Genomic DNA, 12039 nt, shown 5'->3' with positions numbered 1-12039 from the left:
ACCCCTTTTTCTCCCCAGTTGTATCCGGCCAATTACCCCACTCTTCTGAGCCGTCCCGGTGACTGCTCCACCCCCTCTGCCGATCCAGGGAGGGCTGCAGACTACCACGTCTCCTCCGATACATGTGGAGTCGCCAGCCGCTTCTTTTCACCTGATAGTGAGGAGTTTCACCAGGGGGACGTAGCACGTGGGAGGATCACACTATTCCCCCCAGTTCCCCCTCCACCCTGACTGACCAGAGGAGGCGCTAGTGCAGCGACCAGGACACATACCCACATCCAGCTTCCCACCTGCAGACACGGCCAATTGTGTCTGTAAGGACGCCCGACCAAGCCGGAGGTGACACGGGGATTCGAACCGGCGATCCCTGTGTTGGTAGGCAACGGAATAGACCGCTACACTACCCGGACGCCCCAGAAGTAAATAAAATTAAGCGCGCTGCCTGTTTGGGCAAAGCCGTATCAACATGACATCAACACCAGTTGAATTCACAGTAAAGCTTTAACAACCTTCTTACTATATAATATTTATTATCTATTTATTACTCCATAGCAACTGACTGAAGCTGTAGAACAAAGCTCTGGATTTCGGGGGTTAAATAGTTAAATAAGAGATTTGTTTAAGTCAATGCTTATCGAATACGGACATTTGATCAGCTCAGAACCAGTCCCAAAAACAGACCTGGCTACCAAACCCCTACCTAGGTTTTCTATCAGGGGAGGATGCTCGTGTACATCCATGGGCTTGGTCTATAAGTTGAGATGGTGGGGTGGTGCACATGCTCTGTTCTCGTGTCCGTCTGTGTCGTGTCAATGCACATCCCATCAATTAAGTGTGCGGTTGTCATTCACTTATATTTTATGACATTGCAGGCAACAGGCGCTCTAAGAGCAGCAAAGTCACTACTAGCCAGTGGGATTGTAATGGATACTGAATCAAGAAGTACTGTGCCATCCTGGACCGGTATGACTGGGGCGACACAGGATGACCTGGCCTACCTGAGGAAATGCTGATGCAGGGTTTGTGTATATACTAAGGAGGTATAGACAAACAATCTAAGGTTACCCTATGAATATGGACTGAGAACAATAATCAACTGAATGTGTGTGTGTGTGTGTGTGTGTGTGTGTGTGTGTGTGTGTGTGTGTGTGTGTGTGTGTGTGTTCCAATACAGAAAACACAAACATTTAGTCTCCTGTATTCATTTCCCCCTGTTTCTACGGGTTGTTTTGTCCTCCCTTCTGTGCTAGTCTTCACTCCCTTTGCCGAGAGGCAGATAGATGAGAACAGAGAGGAGAAGCATGGCAGGAGAGAGAATGTGAGGTAGGAAAAGAGACAGCTGGGGAAGCTTCACACATGGCAGCCTTGAGAGGAAAGAAGACAGAAATTCCTACTCCTCTGAGAGCCCCCCCCCTTGAACGCACGCACACACACACACACACACACACCCTCCTCTTCTCCCTAGTAGGACCTCCCTGCAGTCCAGACTGCTGTCAAACAAGAAGTGCTCCGTCGAGGATAAACCAATTGGCTCCCCCATTACTTGCGCTTCCCAGCCAGGTTCAAGCCCGCTAGCCTCCGCCAGCGCCTTTGAATAAAAGGTCTGCAGACCTGCCCCCTTCCACCGCATGTGTTGATATTACTGGAAGATTGTTTAGTTGCGTTGTCAGTGCACACAGACATAATGAAGCGCTTTTGTTTACCCTGATCTGTCACACTGTGATAGCCGCATCTGGACAGGCTATCTTTGGAAGCCCAGAGGAAAAGAAAAAAAACAGGGAAGGCTGGGTATGTTTTGGTGTCCATGTGGTGAGGGTAGACGTGCAATCTCTTAAAATCTCCGTGTGTGTGTGTGTGTGTGCGTGCATACACGTCTCACAACTGAGAGCATCCGTATCTACTGTGTGTGTCCTTGAGTGTCTGGCTGTGCATAGGGCTACAAACTAATGGTTATTTTCATAACTGATTAATCGATCGTTTTTTTTTTAATTAACTGATTAATTATCAAGTCTGTTAAAAGTCGAAAATACTGATGAATGCTTATCTTAACTTTCCAGGGTCCAAAGTCAGGTCGTAAAACTGTTTACTTAGTCTGGTCTGCGCAACATCCAAAAAAAACCTCTCAAGTATTCATTTCATAATGATATAAATCAGAGGAAGCCAAGCAAATCTTAGCATTTATGAAACTGCAACCAACAAATGTTTGGTATTTTTACTTGATGAATGACTCAAACGATTAACAGGCTTCCAAAATTGTACTGGATTAATTTTCTGTTGACCGGCTAATCGTTTCAGTACTAGTGCAGCAGGCTGTATGTAGCATGCACTGTGTCTGCATTTGTGTGAGCATCGGTGAGTGTGTATTGATGTGTGCATGTTGTAAAATTGCTCTGTAGCTCAAGGGGCTAAGCAGGTCACAAACAATGCCAAGTTATATAAGATGTAATATAATATAGGATGTGCCTTCTTAATCCCCGTGGGGAAAGCTTCCACTTCCGGTGTGGGAAGAAGGCAGCGCAAATTCACGTTTGCAGCGGCATCACGCAGTACAGTCGATGCTGTGTCTTTGTTCATGTGTGCATCTAAATTTGTCTTCATTTGATGGCTGGGGGAGCTGGCGTTGGATTGGCTGGGAGAGCTTGGTCTGTTGTGTCCTGTGGGCCCAGGGACTACGGCCGTGCCCGGAGCTGTGCCCGAAGAGGTAACACCGAGGGCGGTCTGGCGGCGGCCTCACCTAGCCTTGACTGTGTTTTTAGTGTCGTCGTGTGGAGCGCGGCGAAGTGTGTCGAAGGTGTCTGGTTGGGAGAGCTGGCGTTGGATCGGCTGAGGAAGCCTGGTCTGCTGTGACCTGCAGGCCCAAGGACCACAGCCCTGACCGGAGCTGCACCCAAAGAGGACACACTGAGGGCAGTCTGACTGGACATAGAAGCGGGACAGGCTAAGCTAACTGCTAGCCCATGCATACCAGCAGTTCTGACAGTCATCCTGGCTGGCATTCGTTCTCTGGACAGGGATTTTTTTTTATTAGTTTAGATATATATGTTAGTTTGGATGTATGTGTTCTTGTATTTCTTGGATATATGTTTTTGTTTTTGTGTTGCGCTGCTGTGGGCTTGAGGAAATGACATTTCGTTTCATTTCATGTGCGCAAGTGCATGAAATGAAATGACAAAGTGTTTCTGATTCTGAAATTCATCCTCTGCATTTAACCCATCCCAACACACACTGTAGCTAGGAGCAGCGGGCAGCCGCCGTGCAGCGCCCGGGGACCAACACCAGTTCGTCCTGCCATGCCTCGGTCAGCGGCACAGACCTATTAGTAGTAGTAGTAGTAGTAGTAGACCTATGAGTATTAACCTATCCATGTCTTTTGATGGTTCATGGGTTTGATTCCTACTAGAAACACCAACACTGAAAACTCATGAGATGTTTGGATGAAAGTGTTTGCCAAAAGGCACAAGTCAAGTATTGTATTAAGTGAACTGATGACGTGTCACGATGGACATGGTTGCAGACCTGTAGCAGTGTCCCGTGGATGTGGTTGTGCTGCATCTGCGGTCCAGGCTGTAAAGGAAGTTCCTGTAGTAAATTGCTGATGGTGGGGAGGACCTGGGTGACCAGCACAAATGGAACAAGAGCACGAGCCGCCATCTCCCGGGTCCGGTACACAGCAGAACGACCACATCTGGACACACAAACACACATAAATGCAACATTAACATCAAAATAAGCAACCACAAACACCTCTTTTGAACATGAAACACAACCATGAACACCATCATGCAGAGCAACTACAGACGCAAACTCACCTCACCCACCCAGACCTTCTAATCTATCTTTAAAACAATCTGGGTACTTTGCAGTCAGTGGAAATTGGTATTGTTATCCTCACGCTTGCCATGTCATTTCAGTCTTGTGTAACCTGACATTCCACATTTCCGATATGCTGAACCGGTCTTAGCAGAGCCAGCAGGGCAATTTGTCCCTTTTAAATAGCTGATGGATCCTTTTAAACTTACAATCAAAATTCCTTGTCAAAAATAAATTCTTGGGCCAAAGAGATCTTTTGTTCATATTCCCAGAAGGCAAACAGGGTAAAACTTGTTTGAGAGTAACGCTTCTAGGACTATAATGGGATGCTATTTTTAAGTATGAATTACATAAGAGGTCACATATTTACGTACACACGCACACACACACACACACCTAATTATAAATCAATAATAATAATAATAGTAATAATACATTTTATTTATACAGCGCTTTTCAAAATACTCAAGACGTTTTGCTTAAGTAAGAATAAAAACATAAAAACAATACATCAAAAACATAAAACATAACATTAAACACACATTAAAAGCAATTCTGAAAAGGTGAGTTGTGATTAATGATTTGAATATGGGCAGATCGGTGAAGTCTCTGATGTGTTTGGGGAGAGGGTTACAGAGGGAGGAGGCAGCTATGGAGAAGGCTCTGTCGCCTCAGGTCCGGTGCTTGGGCCTGAATGGTGGAGACGGGAGGTTGACGTCGGCGGAGCGAAGGCTGTGGGAAGGAGTGTGGTGGTCGGTGAGGTAGGAGGGGGCCTGGCTATGAAGGGCTCTGTGAGTGAGGTGAAGGACTTTGAATTGGATTTATTGTGGGACAGGGAGCCTGTGGAGGGTCTAGACAACAGGGGTGATGTGGTCACGGGAGATGGTGAGCAGGTGGGCAGCAGATTTCTGATTGTACTGGAGTTTGTTGAGGATTTTGGATGATGAGCCATAGAGAATGCTGTTGCAGTAGTCAATTCTGGATGTGATGAAGGCATGGATCAAGATTTCAGCAGCAGAGGAAGAGAGTGATGGGTGGAGATGAGCTATGTTTTTAGGTGGAAAAAGGCAGTTCTGGTGATTTGATTGATGTTGTGCTCAAAGGAGAAGTTGATGTCGAAAATGATTCCAAGGTTGTGGATGTGTGGGGAGGGGGACAGAGTGGAGTTATTGATAGTAAGGCATAAGCTGTGGGTGGTTTTGGTAAGAGATTTGGGACAGATGATTATCATGTCAGATTTATCACAATTTAGTTTGAGGAAGTTGGCTTGCATCCATGATTTGATTTCAGTGAGGCAGTTGATCAGACTGGAGTAAGTTGTAGTGGTAATGACTTTAGTGGAGATGTAGAGCTGGACGTCATCGGTGTAACAGTGGCGGCTGGGACCGTGATGACACATGATGTTGCCAAGGGGGAGAATGTAAAGAATGAACAGGAGAGGACCAAGCACCGAACCCTGGGGGATGTCTTGGGACAAAGGAGTGGTGACGGAGATGCAGTTGTTGATGCTAATGGACTGCTGTCTGTTTGTGAGATATGACTTTAACCAGGAGCGGGCAGTACCAGTGATGTTGAGGGAGGATTCAAGGTGGGAGAGAACAATGGTGTCGTTGATGGTATCAAAAGCTGCAGTGAGGTCGAGGAGGACGAGAATGCTGAGGGGGCCTGATTCTGTGGAGAGGAGGAGGCCATTAGTGACTTTTAGAAGGGCTATTTCTGCGCTGTGAGCGGAAACCAGATTGAGATGGTTCGAACAGTTTGTTGGAGATGAGGTGGGCTTTGAGCTGGGAGGTGACACCACGTTCCAGTATTTTTGACAGAAAGGGGAGACTGGAGATAGGCTGGAATTTACTCACGACATCAGGGTTGATTCCAGGATTTTTGAGGGTGGTGGGTGACAGCAGCCATTTCAAGTGTATGGGGGACTAAACCAGAGCTGGAGGAGGAGTTAATGATTTCTGTGATAAGTGAGGAGATAGCTGGGAGACAGTCCTTAGCTAGATTGGATGGGAAGGGATCCAGAACACAAGTGGAGCTTCTCATTCCTACCATAAAGTGGGACAGCTCCATTGGGGACACAGGGGAGAACTTTGACAGGAGCTGAGTGGTGGTGGGGGGATGGTCAGGTTGGTGTCAATTTTAGTTTGGAAAAATTAAAGGAAAGAGTTGCACTTGTTAACTGTGAAGGAATTGGAGGAACTGTCACTGGGTTTGAGAAGTTTGTTTATTGTGGAAAAGAGAGCCTTGGGGTTGGTGGAGCCAGAGTGGATGTGGTGTGAGTAGTAGGTGGACCGGGTTGTAATGAGAGCGTCTTTGTATTTTTGAAGGTAGTCTAACTTCCCAGTGCAGACCATGAAAAGTGTGCCTTTCAAGCAGAGTTGAAACAACTTAAAAGATGAAATCTAATCAAATTAATTGTCTAACTACCCAGAAGAAAAACAAAAAAATCCCATTTTGAGTTTATCCAAGAAAGATCTCTCTCTTTTCTTTCTCTCTCCATCTTTCTGATAGTACAGTGTGTACAGGTGACTGAAAATATTGCCAGTCACCCTGAGCACAGGCTAAAATTAGCCTTGTTTACAAGCTGATAGTCTTTCCTTCTCTCATGTCATAACACTGTCATGGCTGCTACAGCGGAGGTCAAGACCAAGACTTGAATGAGAGGGGGCGAGGAGGGGGTGAGAGAGCTACAGAGAGGCAGAGATAGAGAGAGATAAAGACAGAGAAAGTGTGTCTTCTCTTGACAGAGCACAACTGTTAGCACATAACAGTCTGAAGATTATCCTCGCCACACTTCTGTTTATGTTAAGGTCAAGTTTGAAAAAATCCCAAAATAACCTAGCTGTAGTGCTATATTCACCAAATGCTGGCAGACTTCGAAGTCTTGAAAGTATTCAGAGTGAGAAACAGCACTGGTAAACAACCAAACAAGAAAACAAAAACAAAAAAACAAAACAAAAGAAAAAAAACTGGAAAGCAAACCTAATATAAAAATGTCCATGAGCTAATGTCAACAAACCAGGGTGACAGGATGGGACTGACTGACTTGTAAGTCAAGTCAATTCAAGTCAAAAACAACACGAATACACTCGCACATACACAGAGAAAAACTCCCCCAGGGCTAGCCACTGCCCCACCCACTGGTTCTGCTAAAATAATAAAATACATATAGTAAATGTTCCCATACTATGTGTACATGCTATACGCATACATTAATATGCACCTAGAGCAAGTTGTTTGAAGATAAGTAAAAAGAGATGCCTTAAAGTGATGAAAGGAAGTAATATAATCTAATTGAATTGGGCAGGTTGTTACAATCAGATGGAGCTTTGAATTTAAAGGCACATCACCCAATTTCTTTAGAAATTCTAGGAACAAACTAAAAAGGATGCTCAGTATGCCTTGGACTATACGTTGATGAAAGCCACTTTATTTGACATTGTATTCTTACAATGAATGTGTTCTCTGCATTTAAACCATCCTATTGTATAGGAACAGTGGGCAGCTGCAGCGCCCGGGGACCAACTCCAGTTCTTCTTCCCATTGCCTAGGTTAGGGGCACAGGCAGGCGTATTAACCCTAACACGCATGTCTTTTTGGTGGTGGGAGGAAACCGGAGCACCCGGAGGAAATCCACGCAGACACGGAGAGAACATGCAAACTCCACATAATAAGGACCTGGGACAGCCTGGGGTTCGAACCCTGGACCTTCTTGCAGTGCGGCCAACAGTGCTAACCACTGGGCCACCGTGCCGCCCAAGGAGCCTGACAGTGAATTTTCTGGGTTGGCTTTGACACCATAACTAAACAAGTAATGGTTCCTGGTGATGACACTATGCTTGAGGGATTAACTGTGAGATGGAGAGGGTCACCACCTTTGTGCAATGGGGTAACTATGGTTCATTTCAAAATGGATGGAACTTCATATGTAGATAAAGATAAATTAAATAAATCACACAGAGGATATGCCAGAACATGAGAGGCAAGCTTGATGAACTTAATCTCTAAACCATCTGGACCAGCACCACTACCTGAGCTTAGCTCACAAATAACCTGCTGAATATCAACTGGAGGAATCTTCTAACGGAGCAGAAGCTACCACATTTAGAGTTATTCAGTGAAATATCAAAACAGGTAAACATCAGAAAGTCGTGAACTGCAGACAGAGGAAAAGTTCTGGCTGAAGGCACTAGCAATTATAAAGGGATCATTAACAACTTCATTATCAACTCTAATGTGAGTAGTAGAGCGTTTCATAGATTTATTGATTACACTGTTGATTCTGTTCCAAAACTGCTTAGGATTATAAAAAATCATTAGCTAAGGAGTCTTTTTAATATTGGATTTAGCATCTCTTGTTTTGGCAGGATAAGCGGTTTGGATAATGGATGGATTTCTTGTTTTGGTTGTATATATATTCCTTAAACATGTATATGCATTCAAAGCAGCAGAATACTTTGTCGAGCGGTATTTTTGCCAGGCCTAATCTCTCTGTTTAAGGAGACTTATAAGAGCGCCATTAATCCAAGGCACACAAGCACAGGCTACGTACAGTACACAAAGTATATGGTAAAGAATAATGAAGACTTAGAGGAAAGGTGTGTGTGTGTGTGTGTGTGTGTGTGTGTGTGTGTGTGTGTGTGTGTGTGTGTGTGTGTGTGTGTGTGTGTGTGTGTGTGTGTGTGTATCACTGGCTATTTGGAGGGCCCATGACAGCATCAAAGCTGGGTAGTTTACGAGTATTGAGGCCAAATAAGCAGCCTGCTTAGTTCGGCGGTGGAAAATCCAGCGGCAGGTTCCAGAGCAAAGTGAAGGGAATGTCCATCCATCACCACAATGGAATGCCGGGATGAGAACAGTGTTTACTTTTTTGGCATTGGCATGAAGGGGGATGATGTGTTTATACACACACACAAAATAACCACACAAACTTAACTCTTAGTACCCCATGCATATATGGCACCTGCAAACTCTGCGGCACTTTATCTCTTTAGATATTCATTTAGTATACAGTTAATGGGATTACTTGATGAATTGAGCGTACGCTTACTTTTGTGTCTGCATCAGGGTATATGTTTACAACTGGGCCACTGTACAAATGAGGTTCCTCACAGACAATCTAAAGACTCTGAAACACATACATACATTATAATCTGATGTGATGATGCAATACAAACAACACGTCTGATACACAACGCTTGCAAGAACTACACCACATCTGAACCAGGCCTGGACTGTGTCTGCAAGAAATGGAAGGGCTAGAGAGTGTGCGTGTGTGAGCGAACGTCAAAGGGTTAAAAAGATGAGGAGGCAAGCGGAGAGAGTGCTTTTTAAAACAACAAGTCAACTGTCAACAAATGCTCCTCCACCTGCTATGGGCATGCCTCCCTAAACGGACACACAAGCGGACAGACATACAAACAGTCGAGCGGAGAGACAACATCTTGCATTCCTGAGCGCCTGACACGTGTGCACGTTAAACTTATCTGCAGAAGCGAGCAGGCGGGCGGGCCTGTGAACACAGAGAGGCGCATAGACACAAGCGCTTACACACATGCGTGTATAGGAGGACATACTAGAAACACACACAATTACACAGTCACACCTCTTACAACCAACTCCACATCCATTTGTCTCCTCCCATCGCCCTTCCAGTACCACTTGGTTACCATATGTTAACTATCAGGGCTAATTTGTCCCATTAAAACTCTTTGCAGAGGAAATGACAGCTTGGAAGGGTGTAATTTTAGAAACAGGGCCGTCCCTGGCTGTCCCCATGGGGTCAGGAGGCAGACTGGTGACTGGCAGGACGAAGGCTCATCTGGGCCTCATTTTGAAGGTCTGGCGGCCTAGTTTCCTCCAAACCAGCACTGTATGTGTTAGCAAAAACAAGCCTGCTATGAGCCACGATGGTGTTTGTCACTAAGGAACTACGAAGCGAGCACAGCTTGGGCCCGAAATGTGGTTCGGGCTGATGTAAATATTGATCCTGGGGCTGGTCATCATGAAACGACGCTCATTTTAGGTCATCAACAAGCGATCAGAAGGTAAAGAATGGCTCAAATTTGCTGGCACATTTGAATTTTCTGTTGAATTATGGGCTCTGCCCTGCTCTGAGCTTTCCAGAGGCCTGATATATGAGACAAGAGAGAAGGGGAAAGAAAGAGTGATGTCTGGTGTGGATAACACAGGAGATAAATCACACTTTGGACCTGTCAATAGGCCGGGGGGGGGGGGTGAGAGACAGAGAGACACAGAGAGACGGGGGGGGGGGCAACGGGAGAGCGAGATAGAGAGATAGAGGGAGGGAGGGAGAGAGAGAGAAACAAAGGGATAGAGAGAGGGAGAGGGAGAAAGAGAAAGAGCAAGCAAGAAAGAGAGAGCGAAAGAGAGAGGGAGGAGGGGAAAAGAATGGTGGGAAAAGAAAAGGCGAAAAACAATGATGGAGAAAAAGAGAGGGACCAATAAAGGAAAATAAAAGAAAGTACGGGAAAGAAAGGAAGAGAATGTAAACCGACAACGGAGAGGAAGAGACTGGAAGAGAGCGGGAGAGAGGAAGCGAGAGGAAGAGCGAGGGAGAGAGACTGCTCCCCAGACATATAGTAGAGATATAGCTGGTTGAACTATACATGGAACGCCCACCACCACATATGACAAATGTGTCTAGTCATTATCCTCCATCTCTCTCCCTCTTTCTCCCTGTCATCATCACATCCAGGTATGACGCATATACAGGCCGAGCGCCGGAAAGAATGCCATAGATCAGAAAGAGAAAGATGTGGAGATGGAGAGTGCAATGCCACGATGATTTACAGGGGAGAGACGGACAAAACAGTGTGTGTGTGTGTGTGTGTGTGTGTAGGTGTGTGTGTGTGTGTGTGTGTGTGTGCGCGAAACAGTCATCAGCCTCCCCAGACACATCCACACACACCTTGGGGAGATGGGAGTGTGTGTGTGTACGCGGGCATGTTTGTGTGTGCGAGACAGTCATCAACCTCCCCAGTCACGTCCACACACGCCTTGGGGAGATGGGAGTGTGTGTGTATGTGTGAGACAGTCATCTGTGTGTGTGTTGGGGGTGGCTGGGGGGGGGGTGGTGGTGAGGGGGGTGAGGGCAGAGAAGCGGGGCTGGAGCCAAGGCAGTCAGAGCCGTACTAAATTTAACATCTCCAACATGTGGGCTTCATTTGGGGTGGATGTGCGCTCTGCATACCTACAGAGACGGGGAGCAGCAGCCTGCTCGCCTGTCAACAATACTCACCCGCACGGGCGTGCTGACTGATTCCCATCACAGCCGCCCCGCGTTTCGCTTCCAGCGTGGCTCTTCAGCCACGTTTGTCCGTCGATGTTGTGTTTCCACAGCAGAGGAAAACTACATCGCACTACAGGGGGCACCATCACCGGGCGTTTGGAAAGCGGCGACGAACGGCCGGCGAAGGGGCACGCGGGAGACGGGGAAGGTTTCGGCTAACGGCGGCGATGTGCTGCGTCTAATCACGAGGTCCCCAGGTATCCGCTCGGATCATCTTTGGCGACTCACTCAGCGATATCGCTTCCGCGCTCTGGGCGTCGTCGCCAAGAGGCCCGTACGTCGGCAGCACCGACCCTCCTCTGCGAGGAGAGGGAACCGTGTGACTGCAGATGGAAGAATGCACGCAGAAGACGTCATCTCCAGCGACACCAGCCAACACACCAGGCGAGCTCCGCCAGGGCTGAGGCTCGCATGGAGAAACCATTAGATGGCGTCTGCCATCGGCGGACGGCAGCAACACGTGCATACGCAAAGGGGGGGGGGGACACACAAACACACATGCGGACGAGCGTCGACGCGTAGCCGCGCGCTAATAACACTGAGAAAAAGGGGGCAAAAAAAAAACCATGCAAGGACACAAACACCCTGCACAACACAGACGGGCCGACACACACCGGTGGGCATGTCCGCTCATATGAGCACATGTAAACTCTTAAGTGGTTATCTCATCAGTCACACAGCATTCCAACCTCAAGGTCCGGGCCTCGGCTTTTTCCAAAACTTGTTTGGTTCAATAACAGTCATTATGCGCTCAGTTGGCTTCTCTGTAAATGTTCATTATTTTAATGCTTTTCACACCTTTAACAACTTCGAGGTCTTTAAAAAAAAAACAAAAAAAAAAACAAACAAACTCAGAACAATGAATCTTGTAATGTATTTCTCCATTACCCACGACATGAATGAAGCCGGATTTTATC

At 46.6% G+C, this 12039-nt stretch overlaps 1 protein-coding gene across 1 annotated transcript in view; it reads right to left on the bottom strand.

The window, feature by feature from the left end:
- thada (THADA armadillo repeat containing) overlaps positions 1–12039 on the bottom strand; it is a 128570-nt gene that overhangs the window by 47136 nt on the left and 69395 nt on the right. The window contains exon 29 of the mRNA XM_056291597.1: positions 3517–3685. Coding sequence (XP_056147572.1) covers positions 3517–3685 — 169 coding nt within the window. The remainder of the gene's footprint in view (positions 1–3516; positions 3686–12039) is intronic.

The sequence above is a fragment of the Lampris incognitus genome, chromosome 13, assembly GCF_029633865.1.
Source record: "Lampris incognitus isolate fLamInc1 chromosome 13, fLamInc1.hap2, whole genome shotgun sequence".
In the NCBI taxonomy this organism is placed as follows: domain Eukaryota; kingdom Metazoa; phylum Chordata; class Actinopteri; order Lampriformes; family Lampridae; genus Lampris; species Lampris incognitus.
Note: the sequence above shows the minus strand (reverse complement) of the source record. Positions and strands in the feature narration are given on the sequence as shown.